The sequence below is a fragment of the Drepanopeziza brunnea genome (assembly GCF_022702325.1).
Source record: "Drepanopeziza brunnea f. sp. 'multigermtubi' strain 214-2 chromosome Unknown ctg12, whole genome shotgun sequence".
Taxonomy (NCBI): Eukaryota; Fungi; Ascomycota; class Leotiomycetes; order Helotiales; family Drepanopezizaceae; genus Drepanopeziza; species Drepanopeziza brunnea.
The window spans coordinates 1959477-1980550 of NW_027094075.1; the positions used below are offsets into that span (position 1 = coordinate 1959477).

A 21074-nucleotide genomic window follows, 5' to 3' on the forward strand; every position below is an offset into this window, starting at 1 on the left:
TACCGTACCGTACCGTACCGTGCTGTGGAAGCAGAACTGAATCCCGATACCGTAGACTCAATCACATAGCTGTCCTTGAAGTTAATTAAACACAAAAAAATGAAAATAGTACAATACGTACTGGACGGAGTAAAGCAAGACCTGAAGCTTTACAAAAAGCTTTCTTGCCACCGATTGGCACTTGGCGTTGATAACAGGATGTACCGGTAGTCTGTGCAGTACAAGGCAGGTGATGTCTTCCAACGCAACTCGCTAATCCTCCTATCCTAGACTCTTGCTGATAAGACGAGAGAGAGTCCCGACAGGCCCAATGAGCTTTCTTCATATCCGCAGTCCTTGGTTGCTGGACGTGGACTTGGCCATCCGCGTCGCGGGCTAAGTATCGTGTTCGATGATCGACTCGTTATTCTCGTGCCGGCGACGAGGCAGCGGCGACGAGGCAACGGCGGCGAGCTGCATCGGCTGCAAAAGCTCCTAATCCTTGTTAAACGACTCCATGCCTCCGTAAGTAGAGTCGGTTAAGTTCTGTTAGCGTCGCTGGCACGTGGTCTTAGGGCTATTGCAGAATAAGAGTATAAATTATAGCCAGATGAGAACAAGGACCAAAGACACCGTTCAACAGGTTATGAGGACCCCGTCTCTGTTTTCTCTCGATGTATCTTCTTCCGATCATCAGCGCTTTCCAGAACTCGATTTATACGATAACGGCAAATACCGCCTCGATTCTTAGACAATCGATGCCGAAAGCGTTTTCAATCGAACTCTGATGAAATAAGCAATGAAAGGTAAGCACGCTGAAGCTGCCGACATGCTGACGTATTACGTAGTACATTAATCACGGGCAAAAGCAATTGATCGGCGGCCGAATTCAACGACGTGAAATCTACGGAGATGTTTACTTATTTTTAAAGCGATCTTCGAATCGATGCTGCTGATACGATCCTTTTACACGGCTTATCGAACGCTTTTCACTCTTCGAATTAGTGAGCAGACGTAGGTACTACTAGTGTCGAAGAATTTCTTACTCGAATTAAGGTTATGTCGGTTATAACGTTTGTCGGATATGTCGTATCGGATAGTACTACGTATATTGGTACTAGTATATCATTTTCGAATACATCTTTATCGGCAATACTAGTTTTTGATTACTAATTCGAGATCAATACGGTAGGAGATCCGGGTCGAGATCAAAGGTAACTTAGTAGCTTCAAGTTGCACTCTGCTCAAAGGGCATGTTGAACGACTAAGGTCGATTAGCGTTGTTAGCACGAGGTCTTGGCGCTAAGTATTGTTAGCAGATAAAATTTCGAATTATGGCCCGATTAGAACAAGAATCAAGCAAACCGTTCAACAATTACGTAGTATCAGGATTGAGCGACGGAAGCCCGAAGGCAATATATCAAAATATGTTTTTATGCGCCGACCTTTCGCAGATCCTTCGCGTTTTTGATGGGGGACCGAGGAAACAACATTTGCTAGCCCTGTCTGTAGATGCGGGCTGGCCGAGGAGAAGGTTTTCGCTGAGAAGGGTTTGAAGAGCGAGAGGGGGGGGCCGGGAGGGAGAGAGAGAGGTTCCATAAATAAACACACTTTGCATCATCGATGCCACCACCTCTTTCGTTGCCGGCACGAGGCGTTGTGTATCCTTCCCGTATCCATCATCAAGATCCAGAATCGCGAATACCCCCCAGCAATCAACAACATCGGACAAAAGGAAGAGGATATACCGGTACTTCCAACAGAACCCATCCAGTCCAGGAAAGCTTGTCTCCCCCCTCCCCTCCCCTCGCGTATGTTCCGGCCCGGAACTTGAACTTACGTAGTAGTTGTATCTACGTAGTACTACGTACATCGACACCCATAATTCGACACCCGTTAGTTAAGTCGATACCCATTGCCCCAATTGGGCTAGGAGTGCCGACCGCTCTAGCGGCCAGGCCTCGGTAAAGCACTTGGTCTTCAATAAGTACAAAAATTGTTTTGCGAACCCAGGACTTTATCGAGAACCAGAATCTACGAAATCCAACTCGCTACTTCCAACGATACTCAAAACAGCTACGCCATGCAGATTATCACAGGATTGAAGGTGGTGGTTGTATAGAGTAGATTATGAGGCCGCATCGAAGTTGGTTATTGAATAGTGTCGACTTAACTAGTGGGTGTCGAATTATGGGTGTCGATGTACCAGAGAAGCTCTGGAGTTTCCGCCAAAGGTTATCATAAAAGTAGACAAATATTACTACGTAGATAACGAATAGTATACTCATAAATACTCCGTAGTTCACCCCGTAAGCTCTTCCACATTGTTGCGCATTCTGCGTTGTGGTATTGGATCTCTGTGCAGATCACAATGGAATTAGGCGAGTTGTGGAACAGATTGAGCCTCGCTCGCTCGCTTGCATCGTTGACTTTGTTCAGACTTTCTGTGACTTAGTGGTCAAGACTTGAGAGATCATCATATGCTTTGCATTATGATTATCATCTTCATTATTTTCGTTTTCGTTTTCATTTTCATTTATTTTGATTCTTCTTCTTCCGCCCACTTCACCAACAGCCAGCAGGAGAGAAAATCTACACCGTATTCTTGCTCTTATGCGAACACATGTGTCCATCAGCAGCCTCCAGAGCCGCAGCCTCCCACCTCTGGAACTCCCGCCGGAGAAACATCTTGCTCCTGCGATTGACGCTCGTCCGGTTCCGCGGCGGCACGCCCTCGAGACTGAGCGCAAGCGTGGCAGCCACATAGCCCGCGGCCTTGGAATTCAGCGTCAACACTTCCACATCGACGTTGGCCGGCGTGTCGCACGCCAGATGGTAGCACGGATCCGCTGGCGCTCCGGCGCCCATGAAGAGCCCCGACGAGGGGATCCCGAGCTGCAGGAAGCCGACGTAGTCGCTGCCCGTGCCAAAGCTGCCAAAGGCGGCCGGCTTCCCCGCCGCGACGAGGTAGTCGAGCAGGAGCTGGGCGCCGACGGCGTCGCCGGGGTTGTCGCCGATGTAGACGGCCCAGGTTGGAGACGGCGATGCGATCATCTCGTAGTTGAAGTAGAAGCGGATCGTGTCCGCTTCGGCCTCCGTCAAGCCAGAAGTGTAGTGCAGACTCCCGATGAGCCCGCTCTCTTCCGCCCCCCACCACGCGAACCGAACTTTGTTCTGGAACCCCTGGTATTTGCGGAACTGCGTCGCAATCTCCAATATCCCGCTGGTCCCCGAGCCGTCATCGTTGATACCTGCGCCGACTTGCACGGAGTCCAGGTGGGCTCCCAGGACAATAACGTTGTTGGGGTCGCCTTCTTTGGTCTCAGCAAACACGTTCCAGGATTCCCTTTCTTCAAACATGGAGTCTACGAGGAGGGTGATGGTGAGGGTCTCGCCAGCGGTCAAGCGGGCTTTCCATGCTTCGCCTTGGGTCTTGTTGACGAGGCCTACGGGGACGATGAGGCCGATGTTATCAGCGGAGAGGCTCGCCCCGTTGGGAGTCCCGTCCAAGTTGTGCCATAGGATGGCAGCGAGGGCGCCACGGGCTTTGGCAAGCTTCAGTTTGTCGGAGATGGCACAGGAGCCGCGCTTGATGAGGGCGACTTTGCCGGTGGCATCAATATTCGTCCACTGGTCATCGAAACAAGCGGAACCTACCCCTTCCTGATCAGCAAACCTTTCTCTGGGTCCACGTTCGCGGAATGGCAAGTTCTGGCTCGCCTACCCCTCTCATCATCCACTGGTGTGTCGATAAGCTCAGCTGTCACGCCGCCCTCTGGCGTCGGATTGTTGTACAACAGCGTCAAGACATCCACATTTTCCCCCGCAGGCCCGATCACAGCGATCTCGCGTGTCTGTTCAAACGTGTGGTTGAACTTCTGCGTCCAGGTGTCAAATTGGTCCCCAAATTGCGTTTGCATGCGTTCGAGCACGTAATCCGACGATGCTGTGTATCCTGGCAGGCCGAAGGCGCGGTTGCCACCGTTGTTTTCGGCAATCTGGTTGAGGTAATAGAGATTGCGTTCGAGGCTTGATGTCTAGGTCAGTATAACCACCAAGGGTACAGGGTGAGTAAAAAGAAGACTTGCTCTACGGTCTGAACACCCGCTTCAATCTTCTCTGGTGTTAGAAGCTCAGTTGCGAGGCATTGTGAGGCATACAATGCCGCTGCCGCTGCAATTAGGGGGGCCAGAGTCTTCATGGTCAATTGCGAGAGTTTGGCACAACAGAAACGTAACACCTAAACCAGACCTTCCTTCGCCTACCGCTTTCTATCTGTTCGCCGCTGGCCTCCCAAGGCGCCCGCACATCATCTGGAGAAAACTTTCTTGAATTTCACAGTTTAGACTTCGGGCGCCGGGCTTAGTGTCTTGGAGCAGTGGGGTGTTTTTTTTGGGTTTTCTCGCGAACGTTCTTCGCAGCAGCCGAGGGCCTACTAGCAATATCAAGTGAGAATAGAGAAATAGGAGTTATGACTGTAAGGACAGAGGAACAATGGCCGAGGATATTTGTGTAGAAGCCAGATAGGTAAGTATATGTAATTCTCAAGTATGCTCGCAGCGACCAATTAGGAATGCAAATTATTGGGTATTGATCGCAAAGCAATAGGATATGCTGCGCGTGGCTTGTTTGAATACGACATGCAACGGCAAATCACCTTCGCCATTGATCAGCGCCAAATCCTCGCCATTCGAGTGCTCAGCCAGAATCTTGACGATGTCTGGTTTCTTGAGAGATCTGCCGCTCTCCGCCATCCGGTACGATAGAGGTGTAAGTGCGCCCGGGCGTTCAGTACAGCGCTCGAGGAGCATTTCTTGCACAGCGGTCTTCTCAAAGAGGCTGATGAGATTCTGGAGTTTTTCTGGGTCAGTTTTGGCACCTCCCGGCTTTTCAGGGAAAATCATGCTGTGGAAAACATTGCAGCCGGCCTTGTCGTGGTGTCGCTGATTTGCACCTTCCGATAGCAGGTACGAGATGACTTCTGGCTGATGTGCGAGCACTGCAATTTGAAGCGGTGTCCAGCCTCCCGAGGACTTTTGCTCAAGAGATTCGGAAGCTACGGAGACAAGGTGCCTGATTAGAGCGAGATACGCGGTCTTGTCTTGATCCTTCGATGGATTGTTCAAAATGGCACAATGGAGAACCAGTTTACTTACTGATTTGTTAGTAAATACCCCTTGTACTAAAATCGGACTTACTCTTTGCATCAAGCCACTGCCTAATGGTATTGTCGTACTCGTTTTCAGAACTGGCCAAATGTCTTGATTCTCTTGTCATGCTTGTTGCTTTCCGCTAACTCTTTTTATCTTCGTAAAGGCGCGTCGCTCTCAAACCACTCGATCGAATCTATGGATGCCAAATGGGCAGCGTGTAAGAGGGGTGTGTTCTCCTCAACATTGCACATTGTGTCCCGGAGCTCGTGCCCAATCAGCTCTCTTCTTTCCTGTAATAGTCAAACCTTGATAGTAACGGGGTTTAGTCATACCAATCCCGCATTTCTTGATCAGATCATTAAGCGGGAGACCAACACCAGTTGCCTTGATCATTTCAGATATCGTTCTTCCCCGTTTGATTGGAGTGTGGAAAGCTACAATGCTGCCGGTATAGCAGGTCTGATCATCTTCTTCCTCGGCAGCAAGCGCTTGTTGCTTGGCTCCAATCTCTAGCAAAAAATTCAACAGCTGCATGTCGTTTTCAATGAGAGCGTTTCTAAGTAAAGTGTCGTAGTCTCGTGGAGAATAGAATCTTTGATTTTTCTCTCGATCTGTTTGATCTTCTCCAAACCCTCCTTTTGATTAAGACTGTGAAGAAAAGAGGTCAACGTCACTAGCCGGGGTAAGGTGCTCGTAGTAATATTCTTTTCTGCCCTCCTTGCTTCCTGCCCACTTCTCTGGGATCGGGAGGAGAGCTGTGGTAACGGCAGATCCAGCTGCCACGACATTACTTTAATCGAGGTCGATAAGGGATGACTAAAACAGGTTGAAGTTCTGCTGAAAGTCTCTAAAGAAGCCGACAACAGCAGGCGACCCGTCTTGCTTCCGCTCCTCGTCTTTCAGGGCCATGATGAACCTTGTTCAAGTTAGCCATCTCCTTTATATGTGCCCACCTGAGCGTAGAACATAGGGAGCTGCTTACTTTGAATTCTCCTCATCGGACTCGGCTACCAATGATCGTGCTCGGATCTTGGATTCTTGCTCGTGGCCAGCAAAGATAGGAACGAGATTGACGTTGCCATCTTTGACGATATCGTGATCGGAATGTTGGGCGTAGACCTTGCAAATTTCACTCTCAAACTTCTTGAATGGTCCAAGAAGTGTGCCGAATGGTGTGTCTATGTTCCTAGTATGGTATGGGATGAAGTCTTTGACCGTGCCTGAAGGCAAGACGGGAATCTCAATGGGATCCGTGGACGCGGCGAGCGTGGCCATCTTGAAGATCGACGATGAAATTTCGAAGATCTTCGACAACACAAAGTCTGGAGCCGATGAGGAAAGAAACGCGTAACGAGATCAGAGATGAGCTTGTGGCTGGATCTGCGGGGTATTGATATTGAAAAAAAAAAACCGCAGGGGCTGGTGATTAGGAGAGAATGGAAATGGAGGAAAGAGACGCCTTTTTATCTCTTGACGACTATTAACCCTTACCGACCACGTCGCTGGGTGTTACTCACGCGTCGTTGAGCGCTTGTTCGTGTGATGAGATTAGATGCTGTGGAAGTTCGCTCTAGGCAGCATTCTATTCCGGGAAGTTCGGCGCCTGAGCTTATCTAGCTTGGAAACCACACGTGATATCCCGGTCGTTGAGATCGAGGGTTTCAAGATACAATGCTTAGCAACCAAGTGCTGGGAGGCACTTTTCACAATGCATTTGAAAGTTTAAATCTCTATGGAAGGCAATGATCCAGGAGTGGCGAGGAGATTCCTTGATATAACTAATCTTCGCAAGCTTTCTCACGTGATATATTATCTCACAGATCACTCGAATCTGGACTTCGACGAGTGTGTGGAGAAGCTTTGAATTTTGTTCATTGAGACGCTTCTAATTTCTAGTAGGAACCCCTCTTGATAGATATTCGTAGAGTCCTCGGCGAATCCCAGACTATTGAAGTGATAGGTGGGACCATTAAGGGGCCTGAAGAATGGTACGCCACGGACTCAAAGCCTCGAATCACTGTTAGTCCATAGCCAGCGAGTGCATCTCAAGTAAGGAAAACAGTCCTACAGTGTTTTTTCATTTTCTTTAATCCTGCTGAGCTTGGAAACTCCATGTCTGTCTCACCATAAGTACATTACTATTACCTTTGGACCTCTTGTTTGATTAACACGGTGTTTTCCTGTCCAAAAGTGGTGCTATAATTCAGTTTTATACAGAAGTGATTCTGCTATGGGACTGACACTATTTTCCTGCAAAGTCCGTCACATAGGAGAGTTTATATGTATAATTCTTTTTGATCAACCAGCTGATGATGATGAATTCAGCTCCTCAACAACATCATCCATCGCTCTCCACTCCGGAATCCAGTGGCCACAAGAAGCAGCAAAACCCATCACACTACAAGCAACGTATCTCAAGAGCGTATCATCGGGCCCTGTCAGTAGTCCAAGATGATCGTTAAGAGAATGCCGGCTCAGGTCTCCGAAGCAGCAGTGGACTGGAGTGGACGCATGGAATTCATTATCCCTATCCGCGGACGTGGAAATCGCTAGAGAAGCTGGACAGGGCAAACGATAACCATCACCTGCATGGACTGGCCTGCGGGTACCAGTTCAAAGACAACGCATCCTGCGCGATTCAGTTTGACTTCTTCTACCTCCATGGAGGTGATGAAAGAGACTTAAACGTTCATTTCAATCCAGGGCTCCTCGCGGCCTTTCCGTTCTAGACTTCGCTTCTAGCGGCGCCCAATAGGACTCCACCAAATCCAGGATGGGAAAATGTGTGGTACTCTCAAAATATGCTCAAGGTGAATGTTCGTGCCATCACTTGGTGACATCCAGCGAGATAATGTTAGGAACATCCTCAGATGAAACCACATCGAGGCCCATGAGGCCCATGAGGCCCAGGACAGGAGCTAAGGAAAGCCAAAGAAGCCGAAGCCGAGCGCCCATCAACTAGCTCATACCAACCAATACAGATAGCATCACTGATTCTTCATTCAAACACACTCGCAGGATCCAAAACAAAAAATCGGAGATCGCAAGAAATCTCTTTTCCTAGCGTCGACCAATGGCAGGGCTAGACAGTGCATCTCAATGGAGCCTAAAAGGCGAACACGTGCGTGGGAAGCATTTCCTCACCGACAATTGATTTCCTTCTCAAAAAACCAACCTCTCCAATTCGCCCCCTTTCCATAATCGCCTTGTACACTCTGTCTACCTTAGCGAAAAATTATGCAGCTAGTTATCCCCCATCGCGCTCGCCTCGCTTAAGCTCTCCTTTGTTTTGATTCCCCGGCCTATTGTCTCGGCGGCTTTAGCAGAGCCAGTCGAAGCTCGGAAACCATCTCATCTCCTGGAATTGGTTCCATTCGAGGCTTTTCGGCCTCCTTCGCCCTTTTGGGATGTGCAAAGGATTTTGGCGAGAGTTGGCTGTCGTACTTGTCGCTGTGGCTACTAATGTTATACAAGTCATATGGACTTATGAGTTGAAAACAAATGAAAACCCAAGTATTTATATGCGAGCTATAAAAATGGAAGACCGGGTTTTACAAGCCCAGATCAATTTGGTTCAAACCCCCTTCCCCCCCTCTCCAAAGAAATGAATATTATCAGACAGCAAAACGCAGAAGAGGAACAAAAATCCGAACATCCAGACAAGAACACGATGCTGTCTCCAGGGATCTACTTTCAATGATTGAGAGATACGAGGAAACAATACATTGAGTCTTCACTGACGACTTATTGGGATCTACATCAACCCCCCCCTTTCCCCCCCATCTATAAAGACTCCAAAACCCCAAATCCCAAATCCCCCATCTCGATACAACAGGAGTCCAGCCCCCAGAAGATAGAATAGATACACCCTAGATTATCTATCTCCATCAACAAGCAATACCCAGAAAACTCACCCTCGCACGAGGCGCGCCGCCGCTTACATTTGTGTAGCCATCTCCACCGGGTTCTTTTTCTCCGTCCGATGGCATCGCATCGTGTACCATGCTACGAGCGATCGATCCAACCCCCCCTTATTTTACCCCCCCCCCCCCCCCCCCCCCCCAACGCCGATGTAACGATTCCCGTATATTCTCTTCTGGCGTTATTCTCCCCGCCACCCGCCACCCATCAGCTCCTTGGAGAACGTGGCCTCTGGCAAGCGGAGAGCATTGCATACATAAATACATAATATATATACATACATACATATATACATACATACATACATACATACATACATACATACATACATACATACATATATACATATATACATATATACATACATACATACATACATACATACATACATACATACATACATACATACACATACACATACACACATATCTATCAAGAGCGAGAGCATCATCACAACCGGCTAGCAATCCTCCCAAGGTGACAAGGTCACATCGTTTTCGTTGCGTTCGCTTATTGAGTAAGTAAGTAAGTAAGGAGGAAGAAAAAATGATATCGTAATAGTATGTCCGAGTACAAACAGGTACAAGTAGGCACAAGTACAAGCCCAAGCTCCAGGGTTGGAGATAGCGCAGGGAGGGGGGAGGACAAGTACTACTAAGTGGTGGCCGTGAGTGCGGTCGGTACCACTCGACCTCGCCGAAACCTTCCGATCCGAAAGAGAAGGAAGGAGAGGAGGACGAGGAGGAGGATTGCTGCTACTGCTGCCATATATAGATGGATAGATAGACAGCCCTTTCATTTTCTAGCGGTGTCTCACACACAAGTCAAAGATTAAGATCCCCGTCGTCGTCGTCGTCGTCCTCGTCGGCTGCGAATTACAGCTAGCTGGTATAGCCAGCTCGCTATGCAATCCACACGCGATCATCGCGAGAGGTAGAAAGAAAACGCACGCACGGTCCAAAGGTAAACAAACAAGCGGGGGGCTGACCCTGCTCGGGCTCGGAATCCGGAGACGAAGTAGATGGCCAGAAATACGGAGTAAAATAAATCAAGCACCTCGGCCCAGGAAGGGGTTCAGATGAGCTTGTCTGACTGGCTGGCTGGCTGGCTGGCTGGCGCCTTCTACTTACCCCGGATCCAATTAATAACCTTGCACTACTTACTTACTACCACTACTACTACTACTACTACTACTACTACTACTACTACTACCACCTACCTACCCCAGAGCCCTCTCTCACGGAGTTCCCACTAGCACGCTTCCAGTGCCCGGTCCCGAAAAGGAGGATCTCTCGATCAGCCAGTTCGACCTCTGAATGTCCCATCTTTCGTATTGTCCATCCACTTGCGCCACGGACGGCACGCACATGCGTTACGTGTGGTTACGAATTGGGCTGCGGTGAATTTATGATGGGTTAGTGAGATGAGATGCGATGAAATGAAATGAAATGCAACAAATGGGCAGGACAGGGTGACATCGAATCCCGTTCCTGCATTCTCGTGCGGAGGAAAACAAAGCCGAACCAGCTTGCGAAACGAGCAGTTCTCCGGTTCTGTCACCTCAATCGACAACCCTCGAGGAGGGCGGAGGATCACGCTGACGATGGATAAATTTCGGAGAGGAGAACGAAGAGAGCAACTTGAGGGTTAATGGCCGAGATGAGGAGGAGGAGGAGGAGGCAGCGTTTCTCTTCTCCGCACACATAGCGCGCGCATGCGGCTGGCATCTTTCCGCTGTTGCAGACAGTATATTCCCTCCGATTGGCACCTATCACGGAGGACAGAGACGTATTCGTACGACGCTCATCTGGTTCCTCGGACGCGAGCCTAGGTCAGTGAAGCCTGCCACGGGCAAAAGGGGAGGGAGGAGGAGGCGTGGATGATGGTTGGCGGCCGCTTGACCTCGAGGAAGCCAGTGCTTGTTCGTCTCTTCTCTTCTATTTGTCCATAGATGAAGTATATATAGATCCCGCTGTCGTCACCACCGTTCATTCATTCATCTACTCTTTTCTTTCTCTCTCCTCTATCAAGAAGAAGTAGAAGAAGAAGAAGAAGAAGAACAAGTCTCGCATCAGAAATCGCCAACACTCGTTTACGGCAATCCGATCGATCCGCACACACCCACCTCAATCCCTCCTCCCATAATGAAGACGTACCCAGCCTCTGCAATCGCAGCCCTGCTGCTCGCCTTCACCTGTCGTCCAGCCATGGCCGCGATCCCCTCGTGCGCCCTACCGTGCATCGCCGACGCGATAGCATCGTCCACCACCTGCGGCGCGACCGATCTCAAGTGCCAATGCACCGATGCCAACAAGGCCGCCATCCAGGGCGCGTCCACCACCTGCGTGGTTGGCGCCTGTGGCGCCACGGCACTGGGTAAGCCGCCGGCTTCTCCTCCTCTCCCCCTCCCCTTCCATTCCAGCCAGTCACGGATGGACTAACGCCTGTTCGAACAAAAACCCAGACGTCCTCGCCGCAGCCAACGCCGACTGCGCCGCGATCGACGCCTCCACGACGGTAGCCACCTCGACCTCGACCTCGACCTCGACCTCGACCTCGACCACGATCGAATCAACGGCGACTATCACTACCTCGGAGTCTTCCACCGCATCTCCTTCCTCGTCTACCCCCCCTGCAACGCTCTCAACAACCTCAACCTCAACCTCCCTCACCATCATCACTACCACGACCTCCTCCAGGAGCAGCAGCAGCGTCGTCACCACAGCCGCCAGCTCAACCACCGCATCAGAGGTCCCCGCCGCAGGGGGAGCGGCACCACTCGCTATCGGAGCAGGAAGCCTGTTCGTCGCTGGGTTGGCAGCAGCGCTCGTTGGTGCCTTGTAGATGCCTCCCAAATCCAGATGCCTCCCAAATCCAGATGCCTCCCAAATCCAGGGTGATTGCTAGTCGCTAGTCACCAGTCGGACGAAAAGAAGAAAAAGAAAAAGAAAAGAAAAGAAAAAAAAAAGGGGGGGGGGGGGGAGCATCTAGCCAGACGAACAAAAAGCGACGAATGAGACAGGAGTAGTAACACAAGAAAGATGATACCTATAGTACCTACCTACTCACCTTCTTACTTACTTAGTTAATCCAGGTGCGGAGAGAGAAAAAAAAAAATAAGAAAAAAAAAACTTGCCTGGATTTGGCTTGCTTGCTGAATGGTCATGTCCATCTATACCCCCTTCCCTCCATCCCTCCCTACCTACCCGCCCATCCACCCATCCACCCACCCATCCACCCACATAGATAGAGAGAGAGAGAGAGAGAGAGAGAGAGAGAGAGAGAGAGAGAGAGAGTAAACAGATTGAAATCGAATTTACTCTCGCTGAACGAGAGAGAGAAAAAATCAAAATAGAATAAAAAATAGAATGAAATTTACTCATGTCAAGAAGCTAGCCAGCGAGCTAGCTAGCAGCAAGAGCCAAAGAGATAGCTTGCCTGTGCTATATCATATCATACCATACCATACCATACCATATCTTCGCCGGGTATATCGTTTCTATCATCATGAAGAACCAGACCAAGGCAAGCCAAGCCAAACCAGACCAAACCAAACCCAACCAAACTAAACTAAACTACTTCCTCCTCCTCAGCCTCTTCTGCCTCAGCCTCAGCCTCCTCCCCTCGTACTCCCGAACCACATCGGGAACATCATCCCCGAGCCGATCGCAAGGCTCCCACGTCCGATCGCGCACCTCTGCGTAGCCCTTCCATTTCACCAGGTAGTGATCTCTACCCTTGAACTTTCTCTTGCCTAGGATCTTGTCGACGGTGTATTTCTCTTCTTCCTCTCCATCTTCCGCTTCCACTTCCGCTTTTTCTTCCTCTCCCTCCTCTTTTTCCTCTCCCTCCTCTTCTCCCTCTTCATTCACAACCTCAGACCTCAGAGCTCCCACTTGGGGTCCCACCGTCACCCCAGCCTCAGCCCCAGCCCCAGACCAGCGGCGAGCACGCTTCAGGCGTTTACTCCTCGCCCGGGTAGAAGACCTCTTCTTCGGCCTGCTGCTTCTGCTCACTTGCCCATCATCTGCCGCAACCCCAGCCTGTAACTGCTCCCGCAGCAAAAGCTCTGTATCATCCCCTCCATCTTCCCCATCTTGGTCGCCCCCCACCCCGAAGCTCTCCCCCTTGAAGCCCCTCCTCGCCATATCTATCCGCTCATCCCCCACCACCTCAATCGCAAAGTCTTGGCGGCCTAGGTCGATAGTGCTTGCACGGGCAGAAGGAGATGGTGCTTCGTCCTCGTCTTCGTCTTCTTCGGTATCGTGGTCCTCTGCACACGCCGTGAATACCAGCGGAACAGCAAACTTCTCTGCCGGGCTCGAGATCTGCATCAAGGGTTCCCAGTCAATATCATCCAGACCCGCCCACTCAGCAAAGAAGTCTCGCGAAGGCACAGGCGCCGGAACAGGAGGTAGCAGCTTCGGCCGCCGCAGCCCCAGGGTCAGCGCACGCGATGAGGATACCTCTAAGCACTCAGAGGAGACCTTCAGAGGGCTTGTCGAGCAGCGCCGCGGAGGGGCACAGAGACGAGATTGTTGCTGTGGTCGTTGTTGTTGCTGCTGCTGCCGCTGCCGCTGCCGCTGCTGCTGGGCTGTGCCCTTGTGTGGACGGGTTTCCAGGAGCGCGCGCACGCGTTGCAGTGCGGGGGAAGAGATGTGGGACAAGGAAGAAGCACCTGGGCGTCTCTTCACTTTCAGCTCCTTCAGCTCCTCTTTCCGCAGTGGATACGACGAGATATGCGCGTCTCTCCTGGATCCCGTCGCAGATGGTGAAGGGAGATCGGATTGTGCTATGGTGGTGGTGGTGGGAGAACGCGTTCGCTGATGTTGTCGACGACGACGCGGGTCAGGCTTGGCGGGGTCCCGTGCCCTCTTCCTCCTCCAGTCTTCACCACCCATCGTGGAAGATGAAGATCTCTTGGAATCGGATTTCGTGTGGCAGCTCGCTCAGATCTGGCTGCCAGTGCGGCGGTTGGAGAAGTACGTAGGTACGTATATATGCAAGAGCAACGGGATACGAAGGGTGCAATGTGCAGTGTGCAATTGGAAATGGGAAAGGGAACCAGATGCATACGTCGCGGTCGAAGCATGCAGCCAGCCAGCCAGCTCCCTAAGACAACAACACGGACGTGACGGCGCTACCGAAGAGAAAGCCTATTTACACGTGCCTAGGCCCTCCTATCCATCCCTTATTTCACTTTCCTTCTATTTCCATTTCCATTCCCATTACACTTCACTTCACTTTACTTTACTTCACTTCACAACTCTTCCCCTCCCCCCCTCCCCTTTCTAAAACCATCCACCAAAAACCCACCCACACTTACCCTCCCTCTTACGAAGTAAATCCCATACTTCCCTTCCCCCCCCCCCTTTATCTTCATTCAAACCTCCTTCGCCCCCGCCCTCGCCCTCCTCTTACACATACACATACACATACAAATCCAAATCCAAACAAATACACCCACCCACTCAATCATTCTACCATCTTACGATCTCCATCCCTATCCCTCCACCACCAATCCCCTCCACCCTCTATCCACCATCCATCTCTCTATCTACCCAGCGGGTTCAAGAAGAGAAGACAACAAGAACAAATCTCGCTCCAGCTTCTCATCTGAAGCTACCCGTCTACCTAGCTTCCGTATACATACCCACTCACGCAATTCATGGGTGACAGACAGTGTTCAGTGGAAAGGTGCTTCCCCACCCATCTCTGCATCTATGTAACAACAGTAACAAACTCAACATGAAGTCAAGGTCAAAGTCAAATGGAACGTAGAGAGATTAAAAGAAGTCGCCAAGATTATTCTCTATTTATACACGGCTTGCCCAAAAAGTAGCCTTCGCTTTCTCTCTCCCATTTCCGCACCCGCAGACACTCTCTGTACATACATGCCCGGATTCCCACCGTCTAGGTCGCAAAGCAGGGCGCTGTTATCTATGCCATGCAACCGTCCGTCTCCCTTGCCCCCCTCCTTTTTCTCTCCTCGAAAATGAATAGCAAAAAAAAATATCTTGCGCATGCGTGTATGTGCCAAAGGCCTGATCGCAACAAAGAGAAAGCACCACGAGAATAGAAGATCCGTCGTGTCCATCACGCCACCTCATCACTCCCATTTCCAGCCCGCGCCGGTCCCATACCTCCTGCCCGGGGAAGTTATCCCCCTTGCCCAAGGAGAGCCATCCTAAGAATCAGTCCAACCGAAAAGATAGAAAGTAAAACGTGTAAATAGCGCATAGAGCAAGAAATTTCCCGGGCTAACCAGCCGCCTCATAACCTCATAAAAGCATCCCCCCCCCCTTTCCCCCATCCCATGCCCCAGTCAACCAACAAATGAAACTGACATATCTTTTGTGAATGGCGCAAGGCTATGCAAATGCAGAAGATTCGGACAAGAAAACATATACGTCTCCCATCTATGGTAAAACATCTAGCCTCTGAGAAGCAATCTGGACCGAACAGGCTGAAGCACCAGAACGCGACAGCGGCAACTCTTCACAAAATTCATATCGGCTGCTGCATCATCTGATGACCCTGGATCAGCTGACTCGGTGCCGCCATGGCACCGTGCGACATGCCCATGGACATCGGCATGCCCATACTCGCTTGCATGTTGCCGTACGACTGTGCCATGCTGGTAGGCAGGTAGTTATTTTCCGAATTTGGCGAGGCCTCCTCGAGCGAGACGAGGTGCTCTTCGCCTTCGTACTCCTCTTCCTCGCCGCTGTAGCCGCCGTATTGGCCATCGGAGCCGTCGCTGCGATCGTGAGTGCGGCGATGCCTGACAGGACATGTTAGCAAGCTGTTCTTGAATCGAAGAGGGGTGTGGTCTGTGTAGTGATATGTGTGTAAAATCGACATACTGTGCTAGGTTGTCTGATCGGGAGAATGCCTTATTACAGTGGGGGCAGATGTAGGGACGCTCTTGGGTATGTGTTCTAACGTGTCTGTAGGAGTTGGGGTGTCAGCGGCTTCGAGTGACAGCCGGTCCGTGTGTGAAATGAAAATCAAAACCATACCTTTTGAGATGCTCTAGACGCTTGAAAAGACGACCGCAGGTGGGGATGGGGCAGGAGTGTGATTTTTGAGGGTAGGGGCCGAGCTCCATCATGGTGGCGCTGCGAGCTCTTCGCATCACACCATGGGGGCCTTGCATGAGCCTTCTGGGGGAGTCGTGGATGGAGCTTTCCACTGAAAGCTCCTCTTGCGGCATGTGACCGTAGTCGTTGGGGTGGAGAGCCATCGGGTTCATGGCGGGCGAGTCTTCAATTGTCGAGAGGGGGGTTCCATGTCGGGACATGTCAATGAGATCTTTATGTTGCTGAGCGAGCTGATGCATGCCACTACTGTAGCTCAGTCCGGGCGGAGAGTTGTCTCCCGACTCGTCACCCTCAGCGACCGGACCAACGGACCTCGATACCGACCGTCTCAGGTCTGACGGTCGGTGAGTAGTGTGGGCCTGCTGCTGCTGCTGCCCCGCGGCAGCAGACGCGGCAACCATGGCGGCAACTCCAGGAGGAATCGACGAGCGGCGCCTCCTCTGCTTGTAGGTGGGGGAACCTTCAATGACCGAGTAGACATTGTTGGCGCCGTATCCGCGCGGAGCGTGGGAGAATGAGGGGCCGGAGAGGTTGGACGGGGGGAGTTGCATGATGCCGTGCAAGCCATTCACACTTCCCATGTGGTCTGGGATGGCCGTGTAGAGGCCCGTATCCTCGTTTGCAATGTAGGCGGGCTCCGCACCCATCCCCATAGCCTGTTGAGGCGGGGTGATTGGCTCGAAGGAGATTCCTCGATTGCTGTAGTCCTCGTAGTGCGACGAGACAAACGAAGGCGCGGGAGAGTACTCCAGACCGTATGCGGGCATGGACGCGTGGCGTTGGTGTGCTTGGGAGATGGGAACCCCATTCTGATTGTACTGCACGCGAGCGAAATCCTGCTCTCTCTTGACCATCTGTGGAGGCATCTGTTGTTGACTCATGGTCATCTGCTGGTAGGCTGCCATCGGGTTCATCTCGTCGGGCATCCCCAGTGTCTGGGGGATCATCTGGGGGGGTGGCATGGAGTCGATCGCTCGCATGACGGGAGATGTGGACTGAGATTGGGGTTGTTGAGAGTAGGACGGTTGCTGCGCCGAGAAGGAGGAGGAGTTCGCCTGCTGGGCCTTGGTGAGCTGCTCGAAGAGTGACTGCGACGAGTCGAACTCGAACGACAGCGCGGGCTCGTTGACCGCCACCGTGGTGGCTTCCTGGCCCATCTTCTCCCTCTTCAGGTCGCGCTCCAGCGCATCGAGGAAGAGCCGGTCATGTGGTACGCTGTACCAGTAGAAGACCTTCTGCTTCTTCTGTGTGCGGATGCAGTTGTTCTTGTACAGGAAGTCGAGGAAGCCGCTCTTGGGCTCTTCGAGGGAGGCATCGGTGCCCGACTTGAGGTTTCGCAGATCCGAGAAGATGCCCTCCTCAAACTTCTTGGAGTTCTTCACCGGCCGGCCAAAGGCTTGGAATCTGAAAGACAGACAGCGGACAATGTCCGTGCCGGAGATATGAAAGAGGTTGTTCCTACAGCGGTCGGTCAGTCTTTGTCTCGCCCCATCTCTCCCCACGATCACGACCTACCACAGCACGCAGGACACGTATTCGCCCGTGGGCAAGAGGAACCGCCGGATGTACTGGTCTGGCGTCCAGTCCACGGGGGCGGAGATTAAAAAGTATTTTACTATTCCGTGTCAGCGAAGGAATCCGCAGAGCTGCGCCCGATGCTTACAGTTATCGACTTGCTGGAGGGCGACCTGGGCATCCTGCGGGAGCGATTGTTGCGCCTCACTGCTCAGCATGAAGGTTTCCGGCTTCTGGGGAGGAGCCATGGGCGCATGCTGCTGCGAATACATCATGTGCGACATGGGAAGAGTCGAAAGTCCGACTCTGGTGTGTGGGTAAGATGGTGATGGGAATTGAAACGCGGGCGTCGCCGTGAGAGGATTCGGTGTCGAGGGCGCGGCGATTGGGGACGTCGATGAAGCAGTAGTTGGCTGAGGGATAGATGGAAAAGGAAGGGGACAGCAGAGAAGAAGAAACGGAGGACGAGACGAGACGAGGAACTGAAGCGAGTGTTGTCGTGAGATGTCGAGAGACGAGAGACGAAGGAGATGGGGGGATTGTTCTGAAGGAGTGCGAGTTGGGAGCCGGCTCCGATCAGAAATGCAGGCAGATGGAACGGTCGCTGTGCGAGGAGTTTCGAAGCCAGCAAAACTTTCGACTCAGACGAGAAGCCAGGGAAGACGAAGGACCGGCTTGACGGGCGCGACGGATATGTATGGTACGGACCGGTAGGGTCCGGTAGGGAAAAGTAATTATTAAGAAAGAAGCGGACGAGTGGGATTCACGAGACGGACGGCCTGGGAAAAGCGAGCGGGCGGGCAGGCGGGCAGGCAGGCGGGCCAGGAGAGAAGGATGAATGGATGAATGGATGAATGGATGAATGGATGAGATGTTCTGATGCGCACTTGTTCGAGCTGCCGCCCTTTCGGTATCAGTGTCGGCGACGGTGTCGGCGACGGCGACGACGACCTGGCGAAAAGATGAAGAGCTATTCCTTCGAGGCGCGGAGACCAGTCTGTAGGGAAGGAAGCCTGCGACGACAAAAGAGAGCGCGAAAGGGAATTTCCAAGTGAGAGAAGCGTTTGGGAATTGAAAGCGGAACCAGGAGATTATGAGGGAGCGACGAGGGCCAGGTAGGGCGAGGCAGGGGCCAGGGCCGGGCAGGGCAAGAGCGAGGGTGGAGGGGGGGCGCGTGCGCAGGTCTCTGCTCGGGTCGTGTTCTTATTTTTCTGGGAGGGATGTGGAAGGGCTGTGGAGGGGGGAACGAAGGGAACGGAAACGGACGAAGGGGTCGAGGGTCCGGGATGGGATGGGATGGGATGGGATGGGATAGGAAAGGATAGGATAGGATAGGATGCTGTTGCTATTTTTGATGTTGATGTGGTTGATGTTGATGTGGTTGATGTTATTATTGCTGTTGTTGCTGTTGTTGCTGTTGTTGCTGTTGCTGTTCTTGTTCCTGTTCCTGTTCCCGTTGGTCCTGTGGTCGGAGTTATGCCGTGTAGCTAGCTGCCAGCTCTCCGGATGGATGGATGGATGGGATGCCCGACAGCGATGGCGACGGGGGACGGACGGGTGAGAGAAGCGAACGAGAGCGCGCTTCGCTTGTGAAGGGGAAGAGGGAAGGCCCTGCTGGCCCTGCTGGCCCTGCTGGCCCTGGTGCCCTGGCCCTCTCCCTGCTACTTACTGTCTGTCTGGTCCTGTGCCTGTGCCTGTGCTTGTGCCTGTGCCTGTGCCTGTGCCTGTGTGCGTGTGCCTGTGTGCTCCGTACCGATGTGTGTGTGCCCTGCGTCTGGCTGGCCAGGGCGTCCTCTGTAGGCGCGAAGGGGGTCCGATGGCAGTGCAGTGCAGCGAGCACTGATGGACCCAATCCGATGCGCGAGTCGGGGGGGGAGGGATGTTGAGGTCGGTTGAGTTTGTTGTCGGGGCCAGGGCAGAGTCATGAAATTTGTTATAGTATTGTTGACGTGCGTGCGGGCGGGCGAGCGGGTGGGCGTGCGTGCGAGAGGATGGGAAGGGAAATGAGAGGCGAGAGAGAAGGGAACGCCTACGGAGCGGTTCGAGGAGAGAAATGAAGGGATTCAGTTTATTCAGAGCGGACAGATGGATAGAAAATCGGTGTCTGAGAGGTTCTGCAAGACGGCGAGTCGGCGAGTCGGCGCGAGGTGCACGTGAGGAGCTGTTGAACCGGTTGATACGTAACCTCCACTAGCAATAAAGACAACGGCGCATCGATGCAAGTCACATCTCAGACAGGAAGGAGGAACATTTCAACCGGATGCCGCCAAGCCCGCATCGAATGATTTGATCGCCATCGTTCTCTTGCATTTGTCCTCTCTCTTCTTCGTCTTCGTCTTCTTCTCTCCCGGTCTCTGACTCTTACAACCTCTCATCTCACAACCTCCCCCCATCCACCGCATCCCCATCCCGATCTCCATCTCCATCTCCATCCCCATCCCCGTCCCGTCCCCGTCCCCGTCCATTCATCCATCTCCAGCCCAAAATAACCCGTCCCAGAAAGTCTCGGCCCATCCAGGTTTCAGCTCACACCACCACCACCTACCGCCTACCCCCACCCCCCTGCGAAACACGCGCCGGCCCCGGCACACCAGGGGACTAAGCAATTTCTCAAACACGAGCGACCTGGGTCTGGCCAGGTCCGAATTGCGGAAGGGCCAAGAGGGAGAAGGAGAGAGAGAGAGAGAGAGAGATAGAGAGATAGAGAGAGAGGTGACGTCGAAAGAAGGGAGAACAGCTAGCCGATCACCTCCCAAATAGAGTGCCTACGGGGATCCCGTCTACCAATCCCCTCTTCTCCTTCTCCTTCTTCTTCTTCTTCTTCTTCTTCTCTCTACTCTCCCCTCCCCTCCACACCTTCCCCCCCCCCCCCCCCCCCCCACACCGCGCAAGGAAGGGTGGGCGGATGTGCGCGATTGGTAAGGTCAGCTAGGGTTTGGCTGGCAGCCGGGATTGGGAATCGGCCACTCGAGGGAAAAGAAACAAACCGCGGCAGTTGATTTGTGAACAGGCATTGATTTCTATTTATGCATACATGCATGCATGCTGGATGCTGCATTGCTGCCGGGTCATTAATTATGCACCCGACGTATCCTCTTCTATCACTCCGCTCCGCGTTGTCAGAATACCCCGACCGACCGACCGACCCACCCGTTCATCTATCTCACGGACTTCACCAAAAAGAAGGAAAAACATAAATCATAAGAGAGAGGAAAGAAGAAGAGCGAAAAAAAAAGTCTAACAGTAATACAAATCCCGAATACCCTCTGCGGGTACCGTACCGAGGAAAAGGTCGTAGCGTTCGTCCATGCTTCTGCAGCAACACAGACTGGCTGGCTCGCCTGCCGGACACCACGACCACACCGGACAGGACATGCAGATCAACCAAAATGCCAAATCCACA

General features: G+C 52.2%; 6 protein-coding genes across 7 annotated transcripts; 1 reads left to right on the forward strand and 5 right to left on the reverse strand.

Moving 5' to 3' along the window:
• Positions 1 to 2571: 2571 nt before the first annotated feature.
• L3040_007272 (uncharacterized protein) lies at positions 2572 to 4180 on the reverse strand (the record flags this gene model as incomplete). The annotated part of the gene is made up of 3 exons (XM_066156211.1): positions 2572 to 3632; positions 3704 to 4008; positions 4140 to 4180. The coding sequence occupies 3 exons, from the start codon at positions 4178 to 4180 to the stop codon at positions 2572 to 2574; spliced, it is 1407 nt and encodes a 468-aa protein (XP_066011014.1).
• A 379-nt stretch (positions 4181 to 4559) lies between these two features.
• Positions 4560 to 5256, reverse strand: L3040_007273 (uncharacterized protein; the record flags this gene model as incomplete). The annotated part of the gene is made up of 2 exons (XM_066156212.1): positions 4560 to 5134; positions 5178 to 5256. The coding sequence occupies 2 exons, from the start codon at positions 5254 to 5256 to the stop codon at positions 4560 to 4562; spliced, it is 654 nt and encodes a 217-aa protein (XP_066011015.1).
• Positions 5257 to 5948: 692 nt separating this feature from the next.
• L3040_007274 (uncharacterized protein) lies at positions 5949 to 6407 on the reverse strand (the record flags this gene model as incomplete). The annotated part of the gene is made up of 2 exons (XM_066156213.1): positions 5949 to 6048; positions 6115 to 6407. 2 exons carry the CDS (start codon positions 6405 to 6407, stop codon positions 5949 to 5951), a joined length of 393 nt encoding a protein of 130 aa, XP_066011016.1.
• A 4790-nt stretch (positions 6408 to 11197) lies between these two features.
• On the forward strand, positions 11198 to 11897 carry L3040_007275 (uncharacterized protein; the record flags this gene model as incomplete). Its single annotated transcript, XM_066156214.1, has 2 exons — positions 11198 to 11429; positions 11518 to 11897. The coding sequence occupies 2 exons, from the start codon at positions 11198 to 11200 to the stop codon at positions 11895 to 11897; spliced, it is 612 nt and encodes a 203-aa protein (XP_066011017.1).
• Positions 11898 to 12628: 731 nt separating this feature from the next.
• On the reverse strand, positions 12629 to 13954 carry L3040_007276 (uncharacterized protein; the record flags this gene model as incomplete). Its single annotated transcript, XM_007290226.2, has 1 exon — positions 12629 to 13954. The coding sequence occupies one exon, from the start codon at positions 13952 to 13954 to the stop codon at positions 12629 to 12631; it is 1326 nt and encodes a 441-aa protein (XP_007290288.2).
• Positions 13955 to 15560: 1606 nt separating this feature from the next.
• On the reverse strand, positions 15561 to 17943 carry L3040_007277 (uncharacterized protein; the record flags this gene model as incomplete). Of its 2 annotated transcripts, XM_007290227.2 has the most annotated exons (5): positions 15561 to 15837; positions 15920 to 16003; positions 16076 to 17614; positions 17672 to 17771; positions 17820 to 17943. In XM_007290227.2, the coding sequence occupies 5 exons, from the start codon at positions 17941 to 17943 to the stop codon at positions 15561 to 15563; spliced, it is 2124 nt and encodes a 707-aa protein (XP_007290289.2). The 2 variants fall into 2 exon arrangements, with proteins under 2 accessions (XP_007290289.2, XP_066011018.1); XM_066156215.1 differs by lacking the exon at positions 15920 to 16003.
• Between the last annotated feature and the right edge of the window lie 3131 nt (positions 17944 to 21074).